This window comes from Lampris incognitus, chromosome 18, assembly GCF_029633865.1.
Source record: "Lampris incognitus isolate fLamInc1 chromosome 18, fLamInc1.hap2, whole genome shotgun sequence".
Classification (NCBI taxonomy): domain Eukaryota; kingdom Metazoa; phylum Chordata; class Actinopteri; order Lampriformes; family Lampridae; genus Lampris; species Lampris incognitus.
In genome coordinates this window covers 7777923-7802741 of record NC_079228.1, presented here as the reverse complement: position 1 = coordinate 7802741, position 24819 = coordinate 7777923, and the positions used below count along the sequence as shown (strand labels likewise).

General features: G+C 44.7%; 2 protein-coding genes across 6 annotated transcripts in view; both read right to left on the bottom strand.

The window, feature by feature from the left end:
- Positions 1–12657, bottom strand: part of top2b (DNA topoisomerase II beta) — a 34944-nt gene extending 22287 nt beyond the window's left edge. Inside the window, exons 1-4 of one of the 4 annotated variants that reach the window (XM_056298251.1) lie at positions 12334–12657; positions 10326–10520; positions 9992–10082; positions 8414–8477 (exon numbers count right to left, since the gene is read on the bottom strand). In XM_056298251.1, coding sequence (XP_056154226.1) covers positions 8414–8477; positions 9992–10082; positions 10326–10520; positions 12334–12375 — 392 coding nt within the window. In that variant the 5' untranslated portion in view covers positions 12376–12657. The remainder of the gene's footprint in view (positions 1–8413; positions 8478–9991; positions 10083–10325; positions 10521–12333) is intronic. The other 3 variants (XM_056298247.1, XM_056298249.1, XM_056298250.1) reach the window with 3 other exon arrangements.
- Positions 12658–13303: 646 nt separating this feature from the next.
- ngly1 (N-glycanase 1) lies at positions 13304–24589 on the bottom strand. 2 transcript variants are annotated; one of them, XM_056298430.1, is made up of 12 exons: positions 24432–24589; positions 24078–24192; positions 21449–21658; positions 21072–21234; positions 20653–20872; positions 17667–17788; positions 16504–16649; positions 15190–15300; positions 14907–15092; positions 14462–14647; positions 14097–14274; positions 13304–13821 (listed from the first exon to the last, which is right to left on the bottom strand). In XM_056298430.1, exons 1-12 carry the CDS (start codon positions 24530–24532, stop codon positions 13646–13648), a joined length of 1914 nt encoding a protein of 637 aa, XP_056154405.1. In that variant the 5' UTR covers positions 24533–24589; the 3' UTR covers positions 13304–13645. The 2 variants fall into 2 exon arrangements, with proteins under 2 accessions (XP_056154405.1, XP_056154406.1); XM_056298431.1 differs by having other exon boundaries at positions 21072–21105.
- Positions 24590–24819: the final 230 nt, after the last annotated feature.

Genomic DNA, 24819 nt, shown 5'->3' with positions numbered 1-24819 from the left:
ATTTCAAAAGGCTGCTCAAAATAGTTCATCCAAGGTAGGGCTACATTTTTTTAAATAGGGAGATGAATTTGGCTGTACTGTTCAGTAACTTACAAAACAGTCTTAAAAACCAACATGAAAAAGAATCGTGATAAGATAATGGATTGTGATCCTGCCTGAAAAAAATCGTGATATGATACTCTTGCCATCCTGCCCACTAGAAATAACAGAGCCTAAACCCATGTGACACTGTTGTATAGGCAGTCACAGGCCAAAAAGGCTAACAGTTGACTCATTAAGATTACTTTTTTTTTAGGCCTTATGACAGCAGAACAGACATAGCCACATATACCATATTGAACCTGGCAACTGTTATGGCGTTTTGTATACTTCAGTGACATTCCTGTTTTGGATAGAACATTTATCTAAGTGTGGGGAAAGATTGCACTCCCCTAGAGCATATTTTCCATCTTTAAACTGCAATCTGTAAGATTTTGCATTATTAGTAACTGAGTTACTGCTGGAAGTGGTGTTGGTGGGCCAGTAGGAGGCAGTCTTCCCTCTGGTCCTAAAACTTTTTTTTTTTTAAATCACAATGCCCCAGTGCAGTGACGGGGACAGTGTGCTGTAGGAGATGCCGTCCTTCGGATGAGATGTTAAACTGACTCCTGACTCACCAGTGGTCACAAGTCGGTGCACACAGGTCTGTGGAGGAGCTCTCACCAATAGGTCCTGCTCAAAGACTCTCTAAGCCAAAGTTTATCCCGGAGGACACCATGACAAGGTGATGAAGGTATACGTTAGCGGTGGCTAACCATGTGCCATGGAGGGCCCTGTGTATGCAGGTTTTCATTACAACCCGACTCCACACCAGGTGATTTCACTGATACATTCTTCCTCTTTGGCTGAAGGGTTGCTAATCAGTGAAATCACCTGGTGTGGAGTCCGACTGGAATGAAAACATGCATACACATGGCTCTCCATGGCACATGGTTAGCCACTCCTGGTATAAATTATCCTGGATGAACAAAGTAATAGATCTTTTGCTCGCTCCAAATTCTTTGACATCTTCAACACCCAAGGCCCCACTGCATCATAATCTCTGAAGACTTGCTCAGGGGTGACTGAGAACATGGGCAGGACAGCCTCCCGCTTCTACACAGAGTCACTGGATGGTAAAACAATTCAAACTCTACCAAGACTGCTGGAATGCAATGAGATACCGGACAACAGAACAGAGATTCCAACACCCAGTGCTGACTTCTTTCATCCTCACCCGTAAGTCACTTTGGATAAAGGCGTTGGCTAAATGACTGTACTGTACCTCATTCCAGAACTGGAGCCCAATGCTCCCATCATGTTCCTGCTTGGCCATGATGTCATCGGACTCCACAAGGTTTGTAAACATGTCAGTGGTCCTCCAGATGCTCCCGACACTAAGAGACTTGACCTACGATGGGTGGTTATGGGCAATGCCTGTTTGGGGAGTGCTCACAAGCCACTCAGTGTGAACACTTTCTTCACCAACACCCTTGAACCTGACATCTTTGAGCTTGTCGATCCAAACATGGATGCTTAAGTCCATCCTCAAATCTCCACCCTTAACATACAGACCACTGTTCAACAGCTTGGATCTCAGCATTTCTCCAAGTTCTCCTCATGGCGGTCTCTGAATCGTACCATTGCCAATCTCAGTCATATCTCTCACAGCTACCATAGCCATCCAGGTAGAGAGAGCAATGACTGCAAAGGGTGGCACTTGTGTCAAGAAGCACACACACCTAAGCAGCTCAGTCAGTCCAAGTAGGCGTACGCTGAAGAACTGGCTTGCCTAAAAAAAGAGTGAGAAGATTCCTCAAAGCAATCCTCTCAAAACCTTGGACCCCTTCATTGATGCACAGAATCTTCTGAGTTGGGGGTCATATGAGGGAAGGAGAGCTTGAGGCTGAAGAAAAGAACCCTCTGATCATTCCTGTAAACACCACATCTCAACCCTGTTGGTTAGACACTACCTGGAACGGATTGTACACCAGGGACGCCTCTTCACAAAAGATGCCATCTGTACAGCTGGCTACTGGATTGTAGGTGTGAAGAGACGTGTGAGCAGCATTATCCACCATTGTGTCACCTGTTGCAAACTCCTTGGTAGCCCTGACACACAAAAGATGGCCGACCTGCCAGCTGATCATCTGTCCATGGAACCTCCATTCACTAAGGTTGATGATAGATCCAACAGATCTATAGGCACGGAAGTAGATGTGATTGGCTGTTGGTTAGGGTTAGGGTTTAAACTCTTTTTGAATTTCCATTGTTAGCTAGTGTTAATGTTAGCTATCATTACAGTATGATCTGGCAATGTTAAGGCCAGTTGTAAGCTAGCTAGCTAAATGTTTCAGTGCGCATTGTTTGTTTCAAGTCAGTACGCTTCAAGGTTCCGCGCTGTCTATTGACCGATGCAACAGCCAATCACAGCTACTTCCGTGTCTACACCCCGTTGAATCTAGCATCAATCATTCACTAACATGCAGCCTGGAAGTATCGTGCTCCTCAAAGATCAGCGGCTGAAAGCGAATGAATGGCCCCTGGGAATAGTCACCCAGGTCTTCCCCAGCAAAGACAATAATGTGGGCAAGGCAGAGATTAAGGTCTCCTGGAAAGATGGGACTAAGCATTTTCTGCGAGCTTTGTCAGAAATTGTTCTACTTCTACCTCCTAAATAGACGTTTGTGATTCTCTAGTTTATTGTTAAAGTGGTAGTAGGGGAATGTGCTGTTAGTCATAATATTTAGTAATTTTCTGTCATCTAGTGGCGGAGTCTAGTAATGCAGTTTGCATACAGTTTTAGGTGTCATGACACAGGAAGTTAAAACAACCAGGAAGTATGTGTATTTCCATTGAGACATGTTGACGGACTTCGTTGCAATCCATTTATATCTGCTTTCACCTTTCGTGGCAACGTCTGTATGTATAGTCTTATTCTGATACTTATCTTTTACTTACATTTAGATATTTGTTAAGTTTATGCCATTTAGTCACCATATTGTTCAGTTAATTAGAACATAAGGAGGAACACGTGTGCTCTGTAATGGCAAGCTAACTGTTTTATTATGCACTGCTAGTATTCGGTGAGCTTTCATGTTATTTAGTGCTGCAGTGAACAACTTATTCATGTAAAGGACATTGAATGAGTACATTCCAGTAATTCAAGAAATATGTTTTTATTTGTAGTTCCACAACTTCCAACATTATTAAACCTGTGGACAACACTAACCGTCTTCAGAGTTGTTGTTCTGTTTCCAGTACAATTTACAACATATATTGTAGCAAATTCGGGGGCAGCCGGGACGCGAACCCAGGTCTCCCGCACCACGGGCGACTACGTTAACCAGTCGACTAAAGGGTTCGACCCGTTAGCCATGGGCTAGCGAGTCTACTTATTCGTGGTCGTTACACTACCCCCCTCCTCAGTGATGTGCAGCCAGGGGAGGCAGTGCCTCACCCAGGCTAATAAAGGGGGGGGGTGAAATATCATGATAGTTACAAAAATGTATTTATTTTTTGTTTTATTTTTTAACTTTAATTTGTTAAGATTGCTGTAAAAAATAATTTAAAAAATCATGTAAAACTTGTTGTTTATCAATAAAAGGCATACCCTATTCGTGATTGCTTGCTCCCAAAGCTAGCATTCATGAATGCAGGCTGCTGAGGCAGAGTCTGCTTGTGCCTCTCTGGCGTGTGGAATCAAAGCAAACGGTTTCTGAGTTTTGCGCATGCGTAGTCTGTTCTTACAGTGTCTTGATTAGGCACATCGCTAACCTGCCTCGCGTTTTGTGAACGGGATGTATTTTGTCTCCCTCCCACCATCTGGCTCGCCGCCTTCTGCCTACCCAGCCATGGACCTCACTGCACGTTACTGTCCCTCCTTCGGGAAGCGCTTCCGATGGCCTCAGGGTCTCACCCTCCCACTTCTGACACCAACGTAACGAATTCGGGGGGGGGGGGACAGCCCTGGTACCACCACAGCCGGGGCACGAACCCGTGTCTCCCGCACCAGGGGCAACTACGTTATCCAGTCGACTAAAGGGTCCGATAAGTTAGCCAAGGCCTAGCGAGTCTACTTATTCGTGGTCGTTACAATACTATACAATTTAAATTCTATGCCTGTTTTCCAAATTTCCGTTTTTTTTGGCGCATAAAACCCAGTCCCACTTATTTGTAATGGGAGATAACCCTGACTCCACGTGTATCGGAGAAGACGTGGCAGTCTGCAGCCCTCCCCGGATCGGCAGAGGGGGTGGAGCAGCGACGGGCACGGCTCGGAAGAGTGGGGTAATTAGCCGGATACAATTGGGGGGGAAAAGGGGGAGCACTTTGAGTGGCTGTTGCAGCTAGAAAACCGCTTTATATGTAACGCAACTTGACTGATTGATTGATTGAACGCAGTTTATTGCCAGTTGACCGTGTTCTTTAGTGGGTTTATCCTTTGACGCCATCTCCCGGCGACTAGTAATTCACCGCAACACGTTCGCGAATCTGTCCCTTTTAATGACGTCATCAGTAGGCGTCCGCTGTTCTCTTCGGAGAGCACGATGATGCCCTTCGCGTTTTACAAATTTTTCGACTTTAAGCTGGTCTTTGAAGGCATTGTTGGTGTGTAATTTACATCGCAACGTTTATTTCTGTTAACTGAGTGTTCGGGGTGTATGTGAACTCGGATGTTAATTTAGCATGAACGCTTGGAAGTAAGAGCTGACTTGTATTTTGCAGTTATAGACGGACTGTATTTTTTCCTGCCAATCAGGTCGTTTGTGGCAGTTTATCGCTTCGTTGTATTTCATTGTATGCGTTGCGTGTTTATTTCCCAGTTTTACCCTACTCCACCAGGCTTCAACACAGACAGTGGTCTTGAGCCCTCTTGTCAGCGTGGTGTTTTGGAGAGGACTTTAATCTGTCCACTCCGGCGAGGCGCTGGAGGTAGAGGACAGGCCATGTGAGGAAGGCGTTGACACTTGCTGCCAGTGCCCTTGCTCAGCGGCGAGAAGGGGGGGGGGGGAGACGGTACAAGTGGATTCTGAAACAAGATGGCGAGCCAGAGCCCAAACCAGCGAGCCTCGTAGAGCAGAGTGCAAGCCAGCACGCGTGGAGGAGGCGGCGGCTTCTCAGCTTTTGCGCCATCGTGTGTCCGGGGAAAGGAGCACACGCGTGTCTCTTCTACTCAGATAAGTTCTTTGCAAAACAAACTCACACTACCCGGGTAGATGGACACTGACTGAACACAGACAGACCCCCCCCCCTTTTCCTTTTATTGCTCAGTTTATTTTGTTATTTCTATACAAGCGCACGTGACACTTAATACCGGTATTTGGTTTGTGAATAAATGTTAACTGTTATGCTGCTTTTCTAAAACCTCGCCCTTGTTTATTCGGTCCTCTTTGAGAGTACCTAACGTTACCATCGCCAACAGATGCAGCCTGTACAGATTTACCTTGACTGATATTATAGTGTGAAATTGTGCCTGTGCATTCCTGTGCTACATTTGGCCCTTAGTGCGTGTTACACATGCACCACCCAGCTGGTGCTACACATTGGTGGTGGTTGAGATGAGTTTCCCCCTTTCAATGTAAAGTGGTTTGGGGGTCTAGATAAAGCCCTATATAAATGTAATCCATGATTACTGTTCTTATATGGAGGCTGGGGAGTGTCTCCAACCATGGTAAGGATGGCAGTATTGTGTAGCGCAGATGGATAGTTATGATTTATTACTGGAGAAATGTCAGATTGCAGTGCTAAGTCCTACTTGGATGAGATTGATTTCTCAAATATTTGAGATATAATTTTAACACAAGACGTCTTGTGTTTTCATGTATTCTCCCCAGTTGTACTTGTCCGATTACCCCACTCTTCCGAGGCATCCCAGTTGCTGCTCCGACCCCTCTGCCGATCCGGGGAGGGCTGCAGACTACCACATTTCTGCTCCCGTACATGTGGAGTCGCCAGTCGCTTCTTTTCACCTGACAGTGAGGAGTTTCATCAGTAGCGCGTGGGAGGATCACGCTATTCTCCCCAGTTCCCCCTCCCCCCAAACAGGCGCCCCGACCGACAAGAGGAGGCGCTAGTGCAGCGACCAGGACACATGCCCACATCCGGCTTCCCACCCGCAGACACAGCCAATTGTGTCTATAGTCCCTATAACCTGACCAAGCTGGACGCAACACACGGATTCGAACAGGCGATCCCCGTGTTGGTAGACAATGGAATAGACCACCAAAGACTGTTCTAAAATGTCTCGACTAAAAAGTCTACAATATTCAGCAGTCAGAGCAATTTTAATATTCATGCGGTTCGGATAATGGATGGATGGAGATGCTGTAGAATAATGTAAAAATTAAACATAGAGTATCTGATAGTGATCAAAATAAATTTATGAAAACAAATGTTTAAAACGCATGGGTTTCAATCTGGACAGCATAAAATTTGAGCACCTGAGATTAACATAAAAATAAAAAACACTAGGTAATTTGCTCCATAATCCCCGCTGAGGTGGTGCATGAAAAACAGAGACATGGCCAATCTGGACTGGATTAATATCCCTGGGGATATCTGTGATACACAAAAAAAATCTGAACTCCTCCTGAGAAACAGTCCCATCTGAACATGCTTTCAGTTTTGCCTCTTGATGCATATATGTTAAGGCTAGAGTCATTCCATCCCATCTTGAGTGACTTCAACTATCCCACAATTAAAACGAGCTATCAAAAAAATATACCCCAGATAGCGTGGCGGTGTATTCCGTTGCCTACCAACAAGGTGATCAGCGGTTTGAGTCCCTGTGTTACCTCCGGCTTGATCGGGCATCCCTACAGACAATTGGCTGTGTCTGCGGGTGAGAAGCCTGATGTGGGTATGTGTCCTGGTCACTGAACTAGCGCCTCCTCTGGTTGGTCGGAGTGCCTGTTCGGGGGTGGAGGGGGAACTGGGGGGGAAATAGTGGGAGCCTCTCATGCGCTACGTCCCCCTGGTGAAACGCCTCACTGTCAGGTGAAAAGAAGCAGCTGGTGACTCGACATGTATCGGAGGAGGCATGTGGTAGTCTCAAGCCCAGAGGGAGTGGAGCAGGATCCGGAATGGCTCAGAAGAGTGGGGTAATTGGCCAAGTACAATTGGGGAGAAAAGGGGGAGGGGGGTCTACATCATATAATCCCAGTGTTGCAATGGTTGAAAAGGTACCAACCTGCCAAATAAGTGCTGTCACATATAGACACAGGAGGCACAGGAGCTTTAGCATCTTTAGAAAACCACATTAAACCAGAGGCCTAGGCACCGTGATATCCTTTTCTATAGTAAGGATGATGAGTGGCGCGTGAGGCACACTGGGAGCCTCCTCTGAAGGACACAGCCCCTGTTTAAGCAGTCAGACGTGGATGCGGTTGCCAGCCTGAGGGTGAACTGCATATGAAATGATCGCTCTGAGCCCAGCGCAGACTCATTAAAGCTTTCCTTGATCCATCACCTCTGCATGGCTCGGCTGTCTCCTCCTGCTTCTCCTCTGTGTGTCCCCTGCTTTCCATTGATAAAACGCTCCGTCTACCTCCACTATATATGAGCCATCAACGATTAAACAAGGCACGGTTAATAAATTGTGGCTAAATACATTAAAGTTTATTTCTTTTAGCCCTTTTCAATTATCATTTTCAAAGTGTGATTATTTTCAACATGTAAAAAAAACAAAAACAAAATGATAATATTAAATTGAAATGAACAGTAATACAACAAACAAATTCTCATAAAGAGGAAGTAAAACTTTAATTACATGTTTTTTAAACTAAAAATGCCCCCCCCAGTGGTAAAACTAATTGCCCCAGCAGTAAATTAAACAAAAGGTGAGACTACATCATGTTACTGTTTTGAGGGAGAAAATCGATGCTTCCTCCTTCCAGGCTAAAACACACATTATGATCAACCCATTTTGTCTGTATGAAATTGGGGCAACAAAGGCACCAATATGCAATATCATATTGTATCAACAATACAATATCATATTGCCGACATGTGAGTTACACCACGTCAGACCAATAAAACCATGAGCAGAGTAGAAAGGCAATACACCGGCAATGTAACTTAACTCTGAACCGGCTGTGAAGCTGGAGTGTGGCGTAATGTAATGTAGCACTACCACCTTCAGCCCCAGACCACCCCACCATGCAAAAAAGACTGCTGGTAAGGTATTATTTAAATGTTGTTAAAATTTGGCTAACTTAAGACCTTTATCTTGAACTGCTAAATGTAGATGTTATCATCTGTCCTTCGAATGTAAATCAGGAAACAGTATTTTACCCGAGACAGTTTAGAGAAGAAACCTGAAGAAAGAGTCCCCGAGGAGACATTCGTGCAATGATATAGGCCGGACATATGACTGGTAAAGTAAAGCACTTACGGATCAATGGTGATCTTTATGGTCGACATATTCTTATCCCTTTGTTTGTTGTCAGCAGCGTTAACTGTAGGGTAGAAAAACACATGGCAAAATAAAAGCCCCTACACTGCCAAGTATGCCTGTCATCGTAACTTACTCGCTGTATTCTTAAAAGCCTCCTACAGACTGTGTGATTTTAGCAATCTTACAAGTTTACTGCAAGCCACACTGTGTGATTATGGATCTAATAAACTTGGGTACAACATCAAGTGTGATGTATGTAGACTGTACCGTGATAACACCTACTAAGTTGCAGGCTATGACGTAAGTCCATAAAAACGTCATCAGCGTGCGTGGCACATCAGCGTGCATGATCAATATACACCACTGGTAGAGCAACTTGACGCTAAGCAGGAATCGAGTCCTTTCAATAGTCGCCGCAGCTCGTTTTACTCGTTTTGTTGAATCCATCGCATTTGGGTCACAGATGCTAACAGTCTGGTTGGTTGTGTTTAGCGCCAGCAGAGGTTCTGTGTGGTGTTGATCTGTGTGTCATTTCCTGCTGCATTTCTATTGGTTGGTTAGTAGACGTAGGTCGTAGTAGCAGTCACATTGTGAGATGGTCATCCTACATTTCTGACACTGTCAGACTTTTGTCCCAGTTTATCTTTGGTCGCAAGACCGTAATAACGGCCGTCTTTGAACTTTCTCACAGTGCGAAGTAGGACCACCGTTTTGGAGCCACGACGTTTAGTCATCTTTCATCTGAGACGGCCCAAATCGCACAGTCTGTAGGAGGCTTGAGAGTACTTTCAACACTGTTCTTTCCTTTTTTTTTGGAAGTTCAAATTGCCGACACACAATTCCATATGATTTGTCCACGGCAGAAAGGTTGGTCTAGTTGGACTGTACCCTAAATTGATTGATTTAGGGTACAGTCCAAGGAGCACAAACCTAACTTGTGAATATAGGTTAGCATGACACATTAATGGCTAACATTTCCTAAAACGCAATCTGTGTTCAAACACTGAGGTAATCCTGTAAGTCATTTTTCGGGCCTTTGAACCACCAATTGTATTCTCACATATTTTCTGCTAGCTGTTTTATTATTCCATCTCACAAGATGAGGAATAGGAGTCTGTCTGCTCTGTGATTATATGAAAACACTCATAATAACCAGATAGAAAGAAGAAGCGGGTTTCCTCCTGAATTACTTGTATGAATGGATCAAATACAATCATGAAGGCAAATAAACAAATCGGAGACAGAATGCTTAGACAAACCAAAAACAGCCACACAAACTAAAGTGATTTTTGACATTCCTGACAAAGGACTGATGCAAGGTTAGAATGCAAAGTAACGGCAAACAAGAGCAGGTTCATTAAAGTGCTAGTAGTCTTCAAAGGGCAGCCCGTTACAACCACTGATCACTTAAAACTGAGCACCAGCTTCAACAGACACTAGTTTACAACACGGTCATAACACTGTGACAGTAATAATCTTTTGACACTAAAATCAGGGATAAGAGTTACATGGCAAAGGACCACTGATGTTAACATCAAGACATCCATGCTAAACCATCATTGTAGACCTACTTACCGAGAATTTCATCAAAGATTTTATACAGTCCAGGTACATAGGTGATTTCTCTCAAATTCATTCCTATGTCCTCATCAAAAACCCACATTTGCTGCAAAACAGGAAGAATAAGAGAAGCTTTAATGGCATGGATGGAAAACTACATTATTAACAGTAAAAGCCATAATAAAAAAAGTAGTCATGGCCAAGAGGATGAAAATGTGTATTTGAGAGGATACACTGTTGTGACATTCACAGGTGGCAACTATATGGTGTTAACATCAAGTGTACAACATCACCAACCACTTCAGAGGCTGTAGTACCATTAACAGGCGGGTGTCTCCCTTGGACTGACCTGAGTGACTGGCTCCACAGAGCCAATATAAGTGTCTGGACGGAGTAGGATGTGCTCAAGCTGGGTCTTCTTCTGGTACACTCGCTCCACTGACATCTTCTTGGAACTCTCCTTCTTGGCCCCGTCACCTTTGCCACCGTTGCCCCTGCCATTTGCCTCCTCATTTTTGGCGGCATTGTTTTTTTCAAAGAGGGTCTGTTATTAGACACATGTGCATAGCTTTGTTAAATTTGGGGTGATTCTGTTATAACCAACAAAATATACTTAGCACAAAAAGTAAGAAAATGTGTGTTTGGTAGATTATTTCTTTGTTGTAACAATGCTTCTTGACAATAAATCTTACACCGTTGGAAAGCCTGTTTATTTCCCTTTTAAATGGGGCCACATTTGTAAGGAACATGCATTTGTGGGATGAGCAGCAGAGCTGAGTATGTCGGTTGCACCCATGAAAATCTTGCCAAATCTTCTCTGCCAATGCCAAACAGCTTATTTTGCTGTTGCTATTGGCTCTTGTTTTCAGCTTCTGGTACCCCAGGTGCTGACAATCAGCTGCCTGATATAAGATTAATTGCTAAGAAGCATTGTTACAACAAAGAATTAATCTACCAAACACAAATTTCCTTACTTTTTGTGCTAAGTTTAGATGCAAACTATGTATAAGCAACAAAAACAGAAGGCCGGGCAGTAAGAGGCCATTCTTTTTCTTGCATGCGTAAACTGAGCTTTAGATATGTTGCCTCTCCTAAGCAAGTTGGGATCATTTTGATGCAAATCACATAAAGTTGAATCAGTTCGTTTTCAGTCATTATGCTACAATTCTGTTTATAAGGGTGGGGATGCCTGCAGTCATTTGAGACTGAAAAAGTCACTTAGATGAGTGATGAAACATTTCTCCCAGTAAACTTGTCCGGATCATTGATGGGCAACATGATCCAGAAAGTGCTGGTGTGGGTGCGGGTCTTTGTTCCAACCAAGAAGTTACACATCTGATTCTATTAGTCAACCGATAGTCTTTGCTAAGGACCTTGACTTGTAGACTTGGGTGTGTAACCGCTTGGTTGGAACAAAGACCTACGCCTACACCGGCCCTTTCTGGATCATGTTGTCCATCCCTGGTCCAGATGAGCTGGTTCAACATGCTGCAGTTTCCTCACCTGGATTACTGAGCATGCGTAAAGACATTCTGATGCAAACTAAATAAGTCAAGAGGATGTAGTTACAACATAGGTTGCTTTTTTTCCAGCAATAAACTGTATTTTGATTTGTAGCCACGGTCTCATTTCAGTTAGTCACTGGAAATCAGTTAAAGCAAGTGGTAGAGAACTGTGGGATGCAACTGAATGGCAGAAAAAGTAGATTGAAAACACAGCAACGCGGGTATCATTTACAGTAACTCCAACTCAAAAGCCAAAAGGCAAAAATCGTGTGCGCTCCACTATGCAATGCACTCAGACTCATCGGGCACTGGTTAGGAGACCCCCCCCACCCCCCTCCCCAACACCACCCCGGGGGTCTCCTGCTTCTTTGTCTCTGGCCTCCCGACGTCGTCAGCCGGTGTTCTGTCGATACCTATCGAGAGATACGCCGCTCGGGGTCCCCCCGCGCATGGCGGCGGGGTTACGGTTGGGGGAGGGGGGTCAGACCCCCGATATCGATTCGCTTCTACGGTAGCGTTTTTACCCCGACCAGGCGGCGTAGATCGTCAGAACACCGGCGAAGTTGGACGACACTTGGGCGCGGGGAGCGGCCGCCGGGCCGGGGACTCTCCTCCACGGCCCCGGGTTTAGACGGGGAAAACCCGGTGCCGGGCGGCTTATCGACGGACGGGCAAATTAACCGCTTTAGGTGTTGTTGGACATTTAAAAAAAAAAAAAAACCCGAACAACCCGACGTCCGTAGAAACGACATAACGCCTTATAAGCGTTGTGTGGAGTTACTGCTACCGGTGATGACCCGCTCGGTAGCGCCGGTTAAAGTACCCGGGGGGGAAGGGGGGGTTTAAACTTACCACCCAAGTCAGAGCCCCGCTCCCCGCTGCGCCGTTGGACATCTTCCTTTTGTGGCCCCTCGTCTCGGCGCGGCGCGGCTCACAGAACGGCTTCGAGGCTGGCGGCGAAATGTAACCCGGCGACTTCTTCACACGCTCTACGCCCTTAACAAGCGTCCGCTTCCCATGGTCGTGTTCCCGGCCTACGTCAAAGGCGATCTTCCATAGGTATGAGAACAGCCGCGGCGGCAGTAGGAGGAGGGGTGGACCGCGGCTATTGTTAAAATCGACCGGCGGTGGGGAGACTAGGCCTCGACTTCCAACAGCGATGCTAACGGAGCTAGCGGCTCAGATATAAATGCTGTACAAAAAAAAAGGGCGGGAAATAAATAGTCGGGAAATTTACCGTCTAAACGAGAGAGAAGAAAAAAAAACAACAACGTATAAGTTAAACGCTGGTTAACTTTGGGGAGATAAAAGGTAGCTTAGCTGCGCCCCCCCATCCGGCTCCGCCATCAGCAACTTCGATGGCGGATCTTCGCAGCGAGCGTCACCGCTCTCGCGTCCGCTTTCAAACCCGCCGGCGCGCCAGCCAATGGGAAGGTCGGGTTTGAGAGCCGCCTGCAACCCGCGGCCGCTAGAGGGCGCCGCCGGGCAGCGGCCAGATGACGGCGTCAGTGATGGCGGTTTTTAAATTGTGATCGACCAAGAAAAGCCTGGAGAAAAATATCTTTATTATATCAATTGCATATGCGGGTTTGCACTCCTATGAAAACAGGACAAACGTTATTGACGTGAGGGATCTCAGATGACAAGACAAGCACTGACAGAAATGCATGGGTCACACAACTTCTCCTAAACCTCACCAGCAAGAACACAGCCATGAGCTGAGCTGTGGCTCTGTGAGGAAATCCACATTGTCTGTAGACATCACAGATACGTAAAAGCTGAATATATATAGATATATTAAAAAAAAAAAAATCGGTTAGACTTTCAATGGTTTACAATCTTTATGATTAAAATTGCATGTACTCAACAGACTGCATGTAACCAATTACATCAGCATTGATACTTTGATTTCACTCGTCTGAAAGCACAACGTTTCGGTAAATTTGAGAACAAAGATATACACCTCTCGTGACGGACAAAGTACAGAGCTGCATTTACTGATCATTAGTAAATCCTGGAAAATTTTAACAAACCTAACTGCGCTTATTTCTTTATCATACAAGCCCAAAAACAACGATCCGTCCTATTTACCCCTGATTTAATCACAGCACTTAATAATGAAACAGATTTACATAGCCAGCTCTTGACTAACTAAAATGTGTCATCAAGCATCATCTAGGTGTATGAGGATTTCGAACGAGGATTCCTCTGTCTCGTTCAAACTCTGTCTGAACAGCTGAGAGTGTTGCCATGACGACTCTCCTTCCCCTCCACTCAGTTCTGCTTCAATGATGATCTCTGAAGAGCCGGAAAGACTTGGGAATGACTGCATTCTCCCATCTGAGTGTTCAAATATAGGGGAGGAAAAACACCGTCACTCAGGAAGCATCAAATGACAAAGCAACGAGAATCGGCATGTTGAATATTATGTTGCTAAATTCTGCATGCACAGGGGAACTAGGAGATGGCGTGCCATGCATAAATGCCATTGTTACATTACTGGCTAAGGCGGAATAATTTCAATTCTTCCTGGTAGCTGAAGAATTCCCCTGCATTGTTCAAACAACAATTACATAGATGGTTTTGTTTTATAACTCACTATCACATAATCATACCTCCAGAAAACTCTGCAGTATTCTGGCCTGATCTCAAACACCAGGACACTTTGCCAGAATGAAACGTCTGGCCACTAGCCATGACTGACATGGCCTTTATCTTCATTTTCTCAGGAGCGAAGCTGAATTTCCAGCTGACTCTTCCTAGTGAGGATCCTTCTGTTCGGGCTATGTACACCTGAGCACAAAAAAGAAAAAGAAAAGACAGCTGATGGTCATTAGATTCTCTAAGGCTGAATAATCCTGAGAGCACTGCTGAACTTTATTCTTATGTATTCAACTACTACTGCAGATGCACTGATTCATTTACTTAGTTTTGACTTTCACTAATATAAAAAATTGAGCAAAATATCAGTGATACAAACCATCTGCCAGTCATTTTCCACCTTCCTGCAGACTGACTCCTTCCTCCATACACACAGCTCCCAGCCCTTAATAACCTCATTATTGTTCGACACTCGGCAGTACTGGTCCTTGTTGGCAATGTATCGCAGATGAAATAACCTTTCACTTTTCTCTTTCTCAGTGGGAGTAAAGACATACTGTGATGCCTGGGAACAAAATAAAAACAATACACACTGTTTCAGCCAAGTTCTACTGTTCTGTACTTGGCCCTATCACAGCTAAAAAGGGCATCAGTTGCTCTTTGAAAATCAGTGGAGGCATATAGGGGAGGATAATTCAACTCAAACTGAAGCTGCTGACAGAATATGGAAGACTAAAAAAGCATGCATCCAACGCTTACAAAAGAATGTAAAGAGGTACAATTAGAGAGGGGAACCTTAGCTCCTTGTAGGTGAAATGTAGTACCTGTGATAAGGTCCCTGATACAGTCCCCCCAGTCTCCCCCCTCACTGTCCTCCACGCCAGGGATCCAGAGATGCGGCTGCCGAGCTCACCTGGTTTGGGTTTTTTGGGAGATATAAACTCCACCAACTCTACTAGCAGTCTTTCCAACAACTCGTTTTTCCTCTCTGGGCTCAGGGACTGTTGTCTCTTCAGAAACACAGCAATGCAGCAGCGTGAGAACATTTACATCACTATAGATACAAAGACTTGCCGGACTCACTAAGACTAAAAGGCTGAAACATACCACAGCATTGAGCCCATTAATGGTGCGTAGCAGCCAGGCCTCTTGGACCCTGGTCCGTCTGGACAAGACCTCTGGATGTTTACAAGAATACCTCCAGGTCACATCAACCACCTGCATCGTTGAAAGAGAATAAAGCATCTTAACACCAGAACGACCAGGATTTCACCCCTACCTAAAACGACCATGGGCCGTCAAAATGACGGCTGGTTTTTAAACTCTATATTGTGTCAAGATAAATACCCAACTGAGATATTAATGCATTACATATGTTATTATGTCTGTTAGGAAATTAACTGACACCAAAATTAACATTTTAACAACTTTAATACTATTTTTCAAACAACTTAAAATGGCGGCTGTCCAACGTCTGTAAATACTGCAATGCCTCGGTGGTAGTCATGGTGCGTCTAACGGCGTCTGTAACCAGACATGTTGGACATAATCAAAAACCAAGTTTAGACTATTTCTCTGCACTGGAGGACGCTAGTGTGTTTCTAGGACACAGCAATGAACTTCACGAAGGAAATGATGCGACCAACACATGTTATAAATAGTCACATGACACGCACAATCACGCACAAATTACGAGACCATGTTGACGGCTCATGGTCGTTTTAGGTAGATTGTACCATAACTTTTTTATTCTTTTTCAATTCATCTAAAACTCATTTTAATGCAAATATATGCAATTTTAGTAGCATTCACGCAGCGGCAGGTCTGTATCTTTTTTTTTCTTCCCCCATATCCCCCCCGCAAAGTTATTAAACTTGGAAAATCCATCCACCCATTATCCGAACCACTTATCCTGCTCTCAGGGTACCGGCGATGCTAGAGCCTAGCCCAGCAGTCATTGGGCGACAGGTGGAGAGACACCCTGGACAGGCCGCCAGGCCATCACACAGGGCTCACACACACACACACACACACACACAGCTACGGACAATTTAGTACGGCCGATTCACCTGACCTACATGTCTTTGGATTGTGGGGGGAAACCGGAGCACCCGGAGGAAACCCACACAGACACCGGGAGAACATGCAAACTCCACACAGAGGACAACCCGGGACGACCCCAAAGGTTGAACTACCCCAGGGCTCGAACCCAGAACCTTCTTGCTGTGAGGTGACCACTGCACCACCGTGCCGCCACTTTGAAAATCCAAAACCGCCAAAATGACGGCCTTGGTCGTTGTAGTGTTAATGACTGTGTCTAAAGAATGAGTGCTTGCGAGTGTAATATTTACTGTAGACATTTAAATATTCCATGCTGAACACAACTGTTCCATACCAACGTATACACAGGTAATGCCTCACCTGGTCCTTGGAGAAAGCTAGAATATAGGCTAATTTCTTCTCCCAGCCAATCTCGTACATCAACGGCTTATCACAGGCGTTCTCACACGAATCGCAGTGTATCCAGCGACACAGGGAGACCGAGTAAACCTCTGTCCACACATGGTCTGAAACAGCACAGAAACAGACTTTAATTTTTCAGAAAGCCTTTAAAATATTTTTCCACAAATGATACTCATGTCAAAGTGAGAAATACAAATACATACTCCCCCCACCCCTTTTCTCCCCAGTTGTACTTGGACAATTACCCCACTCTTACGAGCCGACCCGGTCGCTGCTCCACCCCCTCTGCTGATCCGGGGAGGGCTGCAGACTACCACATGCCTCCTCCCATACATGTGGAGTCACCAGCCGCTTCTTTTCACCTGACAGGAGTTTCACCTGGGGGAAGTAGCGCGTGGGAGGATCACGCTATTCCCCCCCAGTTCCCCCTCCCCCCGAACAGGCGCCCTGACCAACCAGAGGAGGCGCTAGTGCAGCAACCAGGACACATACCCACACCCGGCTTCCCACCCGCAGACACGGCCAATTGTGTCTGTGGGGACACCCGATCAAGCCGGAGGTAACATGGGGATTCGAACCGGCGAACCCCATGTTGGTTGGCAACGGAACAGACCGCTACACTACCCGGACGCCTTCAAATGCATACTTTTGATATGTTTGGATATTGGAAATAAAATGCTATTTTCATTGGGAGTGATGAAGAAGAATAGGATTGGGAGCGAGTATATTAGAGGGACAGCTCAGGTTGGACGGTTTGGAGACAAAGCAAGAGAGGCAAGATTGAAATGGTTTGGACATGTGTGGAGGAGAGATGCTGGGTATATTGGGAGAAGGATGCTGAATATGGAGCTGCCAGGGAAGAGGAAAAGAGGAAGGCCAAAGAGGAGGTTTATGGATGTGGTGAGGGAGGACATGCAGGTGGCTGGTGTGACAGAGGAAGATGCAGAGGACAGGAAGAGATGGAAACCGATGATCTGCTGTGGCGACCTCTAACGGGAGCAGCCGAAAGTAGTAGTAGTAATAGTAGTAATAATAATAATTGGAAATAAAATGCTACTTGTCATTTGCTCAGAGATCTAAAATAAAAATACACGGACCACAGCTATTTTACAAATGCATACCTGTACTGTCCCAGACATATCTTGCCTCCAGACCGAGAGCTCTGCAGCAAAGGGTAAAACAATTTGCCCACTCTCCACAGCGCCCCCTCCTCGTTTCCAGCAGTTTTTCGGGATTGTTGTACCTTAAGAGGCGGTAACCATGGTGAAAACAAAAACAGGATGGGTTCATGAAATGTTACTGACACACATAAGTAAGGAAGTAAGTTTTTATAAATTTATAGAGCACCTTTTATAGACAGTCACAGAGTGCTTCATAATTAAAGAAAAGGGAAAAAAATAATAAAAATATTTAAAAGATAAACAGAGATTACGTAAAATAAACAATAGGGCAACTACTGTGAAAGCCCCCCCCCCCTTGGTTTGGAGCCTGGTAGGAGATATTATCAGAGGACCTCAGGGATCTGGATGTCGTGTAGGGGCAAATTAGCGTTGTCCAGTCCAGAAAGCGCACCAGTGTGTAGCTTAGGAGACGCGAAGACATGCATGCATTCAACTCACATGACTACAGACGCAGCTGCAGACAGACAGCCAGGTCCTGCTACTGAAACTAGCGCGATTTAAATTTGTTTAGGGACAGATAAGTGGAATCGAAATTAAAATTTCGTAATGAGTCCACTGGAGCCAGAACTGCGACGATAGGAGATACCATCAAAACTACTAATTATATGCCCAAGAGGGAGCATATATAGGGTAAATAAAATGGGAACCAAGATCGTGTCTGTCCTATTTTGGCGGGTAGTTTCACTTTTCCGGTGGACTATACTAAATTTCCAACTCTGAACTGGTCTGCAACAACTGTTTCACTTGATCTTGGATGAGATCATTAACGTAGCTTTCCAGCCACTTCTCTCCACACGCTGTGTGAGTACAAGCAGTGTCAGCGATAGCTGATCCCAAGGATTCAGTCAGGAAAACCTCTCGAGTCAGACATGGAGGCCTTTATAAACAACGTGACGTTACACTCCACTACATTTACATCTTCAGTTAGCCTTACTTGTTCACTCTTCCTGTGGGGGCAGTCTTTAGCCCAATGGAATGTGCTCTGACAAACGGCACATCTTCACCTCTTACCGAATTTATCCAATGGATTTGTACCCAGTAATGGCTGCCTTTGTTGTCCACTCTGTGGCGTTGTATTCCGTTTGCTCCTTGCGGTCTTTGTTCTGTGAACGCCACGTTCTGGTTCACTTGTATTCTGTTTGACGAGCCTTACGTTTTTCCTCAGAAAATTCTTTTTAGTGTTGATTTCATAGAGGAGAACATTAATTCTGTGCACGCTGTCAATACCAGTTGCCTGTTTTTCTCATCTTGACAAGCAGTGTCTTCTGCTTCTGGTGTGGGAAGATGGCGGCACGAATTCACATTTGCGGCAGCCTCACCCAGTGCCGTCAGCACAGTGTCTTTGTTCACGTCTGCGTCGAAATTTTCGTCTTCGATTTTTGGCTGGGAGAGCTGGCGCTGGATCGGCTGCGAAAGCTTGGTCTGCTACGCTGTGGGCCCAGAGCTGCACCCGAGGAGGTAACACCAAGTGCGGTCTGACAGGATGCAGAAGCGGGCCAGGCTAAGCTAACTGCTAGCCCATGCAAACCGGTAGTTCCGATAACACCGAGGGTGATCTGGCGGCGGCCTCACCTGGCATTGACAGGTGTTTTTGATGTCGTGTGGAGTGCGGGGAGGTGTGTCAAAGGTGTCTGGCTGGGAGAGCTTGGTCTGCTTCGTCCGGTTGCCACAGGGACCACGGCCCCTGCCTGGAGCTGCGGCCGAGGAGGAGACACGGAGGGCAGTCTGACAGGATGCGTAATCAGGGCAGGCTAGGCTAACTACTAGCCCATGCAGGCCAGCAGTTCCGACAGTCATCCTGGCTGGCGTTTGTTCACTTGGACAGCGACTTTTTTTATTATTATTTTGGTTTGGATATATGTGTTAGTTTGAATATGTGTGTCCTTGTAGTTCTTGAATGTGTTTTTTCTCTGTATGTTGTACTGCTGTGGGCTGGGGGAACGATGTTTCGTTTCACTTCATGTGCGCAAGTACATGAAGTGAAAATACAAAGTGTTCCCGATTCCTGATTCCTGTGTCTAACAGCTTAAAAGCTAACACAGTATCAGGAAGTGTCATTTTATACATTTTCATCCAGTTGTATCGCTGTTCAAAGTCGATAATATAGTCTGCCATGGAAACAGAACCGTGTTTTGTGATGCCATCAAAATGAGAATAGGCTTCGTATGCGCGATCTTTTTCCTCCTTCAGGAACACGCCATCCAGTTTCACTAACGATGCTGCCGTACCGTTATCACTGTCCAATTCTTCCGAGGATATTTCCATGGCCGTTTCCCTGGCTCTTCTTCAAGCCCTAAAGCAACGGTAAGGCCTTGGTTTCTTTTTGTCGAGTTCAGTAACCCGCATCCAGATATTAACTTCCTTTTTCCAGCATTCGTATCGCCGGGCTTCATCAGACTTCGGCAGAACTTTATAACTAGCAACCATCCTCTGCTATTAATGTTATTACTAATAAACACAATGTTTACTTAGTTTACAGACTTTTATTCAGTTCACCGCAACAAACATCCTGTGACCGCCGTTTTAATCAGCTCCCCTTACTGCATGCATCCCCAGGGTCAAAGGGGACCCCATTTTACCACAATGAACAGAGTTGAGGGGAAATACACGTTAACAGACCGAACCAAACATAAGCCCACCGGGTACCACAGATGTGCCAGCCATTATACTACACCTGTTTTCTACTGATCACTTTGTAAATTCAAATGAATAAAACGTCAACCTAGCCAATAAGTTTGACAGGGTAGCAAAAATACAAAATAAATGTATATATTTGGTTCACCAAGCATCTAAAATATATAACTTAAACCAGAATGTATAATCAGTGGACAAGAGCGTACCACCCCCACTTAATGGGTGCAACACACATCTCTAGTATGTATGGTAAAATATTCTCACACTCACACACGAGCACATGCAAACACACCTGGGGAATCTGGTAGAGAGCTGGCAGGTTTGACAATAGTGGCTTTCCACTCGTTGTGCTCCCCAACGGAGGTCATCAGCGGTAGGGCTCAGAGCCCCAGAAGTCTGGGTTGGACCTCCACAGTGGCTACAGGGCAGGCAGTCCACCCATGAGAAGAAGTCCTTTTTGAACCAATTCAGCAACTCAAGCACCAGCAAATCCTCCTTTCCAAATTTGCATTCTAAAAATAACACACAAAATCAACTAAATCACCACCATTGGCGATCCTAAATGCATTGTACATTAGTTTATTCCACTGTTAAGTAGCAAAATTATATTTAAATAAAAATTTCCACAAGCAAAGGGACAATACTTCACTGGCAAGTTAGTTTTTCTTAACTGTCATGACTGATTGGTGGAGTATCATGCACAAGTTGTACCTGGATCGACCTCTTCCGCCTGCTTCAACTTCACCTGGGCAGCATAAGAGAGTTCCTGGTAAGGAATTAAGACCCGGGCTTTCTCCTGCAGTTCCGCGTTTTCATACAGCATGACGTGTTGGAAATTGGTTTGGAGAGTCACAAAGAAGCTCATGCTGCTCTCCTGATAAGAGGGGAAAAAAGCGGCTAAACACTATGCTTTCAGACTTTAATAAACGACCAGCTGGAACAGAAAAAGACGACTGGTTATGTGTCAGTGTATCTGCACATTAAAAGGAAGTTAGATATCGATACTTTAATACTATAGAGAGAATAATCAAGAAATATGGTCTTATTCACTTTACTATCCATCAAAAACAGAATGAGGACATCTTTACCAATGATGATACTTGTGAAGGGGATGGCATAGTTGGTAGGCTTGCGGGAGCAGCAGGTTCTTGGGGTGAAACTGACGAACTGGCTGGCTGAGGAAGCTGTTCTGGCTGCCCACCACAGAGTCTCTGGTCCCTCTCTGCTGCAATAGACTCTCTTATGAGTTTCAGTTGCTCTACTGATGCAGATCCTGGAAAGACCAGGTGGGTTTCAGCCTGGAAGAAAAAAAAAAGAAGGTAGATTCACGTTTTTCTGTCACGGCTATGGCATCAACTTACTTAATATTAAGTTACTTGATTCGGAGACACCGTGACCACAAATCATCCTTATGCTATACAGCAGTGTTTCTCAACCGGGGGTTCGCGGATCCCTAGTGGTCCGTGGTGTAATTGCAAGGGGTCCGTGAAAATAAAATATCTTTAAAAAAAAAGATCCTACGACATTTATAGAAATAGGATTATTTTACTCAAATGTGACTGAGACCTTTATCTACCTAAACTATAAAGGGTAACAGGACTTTTTTCTCTAATTACATCTGTTTCACAAGTGTAATTTATTGTATTTTAATAAGAGATCTCGCTCCCGTTTGCATTGTTAAAAGTTACTGCATAAGAATTCTGTTGTTACATATATCTGAAAGTTACTGAATACATATTCTGTTTTGTTACATATATCTGAAAGTTACTGAATACATATTCTGTGTTGTTACATATATCTGAAAGTTCCTGAATACATATTCTGTTTTGTTACATATATCTGAAAGTTACTGAATACATATTGTTTTGTTACATATATCTGAAAGTTACTGAATACATATTCTGTTACATACACTACCGTTCAAAAGTTTGGGATCACCCAAACAATTTCGTGTTTTCCATGAAAAGTCACACTTATTCACCACCATATGTTGTGAAATGAATAGAAAATAGAGTCAAGACATTGACAAGGTTAGAAATAAGGATTTGTATTTGAAATAAGATTTTTTTTACATCAAACTTTGCTTTCGTCAAAGAATCCTCCATTTGCAGCAATTACAGCATTGCAGACCTTTGGCATTCTAGCTGTTAATTTGTTGAGGTAATCTGGAGAAATTGCACCCCACGCTTCCAGAAGCAGCTCCCACAAGTTGGATTGGTTGGATGGGCACTTCTTTGAGCAGATTGAGTTTCTGGAGCATCACATTTGTGGGGTCAATTAAACGCTCAAAATGGCCAGAAAAAGAGAACTTTCATCTGAAACTCGACAGTCTATTCTTGTTCTTAGAAATGAAGGCTATTCCATGTGAGAAATTGCTAAGAAATTGAAGATTTCCTACACCGGTGTGTACTACTCCCTTCAGAGGACAGCACAAACAGGCTCTAACAGGTACTATTTAATGAAGATGCCAGTTGGGGACCTGTGAGGCGTCTGTTTCTCAAACTAGAGACTCTAATGTACTTATCTTCTTGCTCAGTTGTGCAACGCGGCCTCCCACTTCTTTTTCTACTCTGGTTAGAGCCTGTTTGTGCTGTCCTCTGAAGGGAGTAGTACACACCGGTGTAGGAAATCTTCAATTTCTTAGCAATTTCTCGCATGGAATAGCCTTCATTTCTAAGAACAAGAATAGACTGTCGAGTTTCAGATGAAAGTTCTCTTTTTCTGGCCATTTTGAGCGTTTAATTGACCCCACAAATGTGATGCTCCAGAAACTCAATCTGCTCAAAGAAGTGCCCATCCAACCAATCCAACTTGTGGGAGCTGCTTCTGGAAGCGTGGGGTGCAATTTCTCCAGATTACCTCAACAAATTAACAGCTAGAATGCCAAAGGTCTGCAATGCTGTAATTGCTGCAAATGGAGGATTCTTTGACGAAAGCAAAGTTTGATGTAAAAAAAATCTTATTTCAAATACAAATCATTGTTTCTAACCTTGTCAATGTCTTGACTCTATTTTCTATTCATTTCACAACATATGGTGGTGAATAAGTGTGACTTTTCATGGAAAACACAAAATTGTTTGGGTGATCCCAAACTTTTGAACGGTAGTGTATATCTGAAAGTTACTGAATACATATTCTGTTTTGTTACATATATCTGAAAGTTACTGAATACATATTCTGTTTTGTTACATATATCTGAAAGTTACTGAATACATATTCTGTTTTGTTACATATATCTGAAAGTTACTGAATACATATTCTGTTTTGTTACATATATCTGAAAGTTACTGCATAAGAATTCTGTTTTGTTAACTATATCTAAGTTACAACTGAAAGCTCTTGTTTTTGCCCCAAAGAGTGAATAAATGCTATAATGCAATTTAAAATGCAGTTTCTACTGTTTCTATCAAATTGCAACCCCCCCTCCCCCAAGATGAGGTGGAGGGGTCCTCAGGGTAGATCAAAAATACGCAGGGGGGTCCAGGACCCCAAAAAGGTTGAGAACCACTGGTCTATACAGTACTGGGGGGGAAGTGACGTCACCTGCTGAATCTTGCTGCCAGGGAGGTGTAACAGCGTTTAACTGGTACAGCTTCCCGGGAGCAAGCTTCGGTGAGTGCGTGTGTACTTTTTGTCACCAACGACTTGCATATGAATGCTGGACTGAACGCGCCATTTCCACCGAGTCAGACTAATGAACAAGTGTAGCTTCATTACCTCCTCGAAACCCATCTCGAAGAGGCATTCCACCGCACCTTTGATCGGCAGTAGTTTGGTGGAGAACGTAGGATTGCCTATACGGATAGATCTGTATTTTTCTTCATTTGGATATCTAGAGGGGAAAAAAAAAAAAAAACACCAAACGATGCCGGTTAAAAAAAAAAAATCCCCAATAGGATCACGGTCTGATTCGCGAGGTGAGAGGCCTCCACTAGATAATTAGCTTCGGTCGGCATGGCTTGTCACTGATGCTTTATTACAATTGCTGCCATCTGCATAATGGTGTTCGAGCGCCGCGACGCTACCAACGCGACAGCTCGGCTAATGCTACGTTAGCACGGTTGCGTTTACCTTAAAATGTTGTCCGCGTAAGTGAGCAACAGCTTGGCGACGTCTAAGAACACTTCGTCCGGGTTTTCGCACAACGTCGAAACTCCCGGCGAAACAACCATGACTCTCGGAGAGGCAAACTTGTCGAGTCGCTTCGCCTTGGCGTCGCGTACGGTCGCCTTCACAGAACGGACTTCCCTCTGACGAGCTTGGGTTTAAATGTCGTCAGCGGGGGTCCTTCGTTCAGCTGGCCCGCCGAAGCCTGAGCGATTCCTGGCGGTTTAACGCGTGACGTAGCCGTCGTGAGTTTGTTCTCTGTAAGACTCTGGCTTCACGAGAGCAGCGTTGTGTTTCCCGTGTTTTCGACGTATATTTAATTGGGGTTAAAGCCATCGACAAACTGAATAGC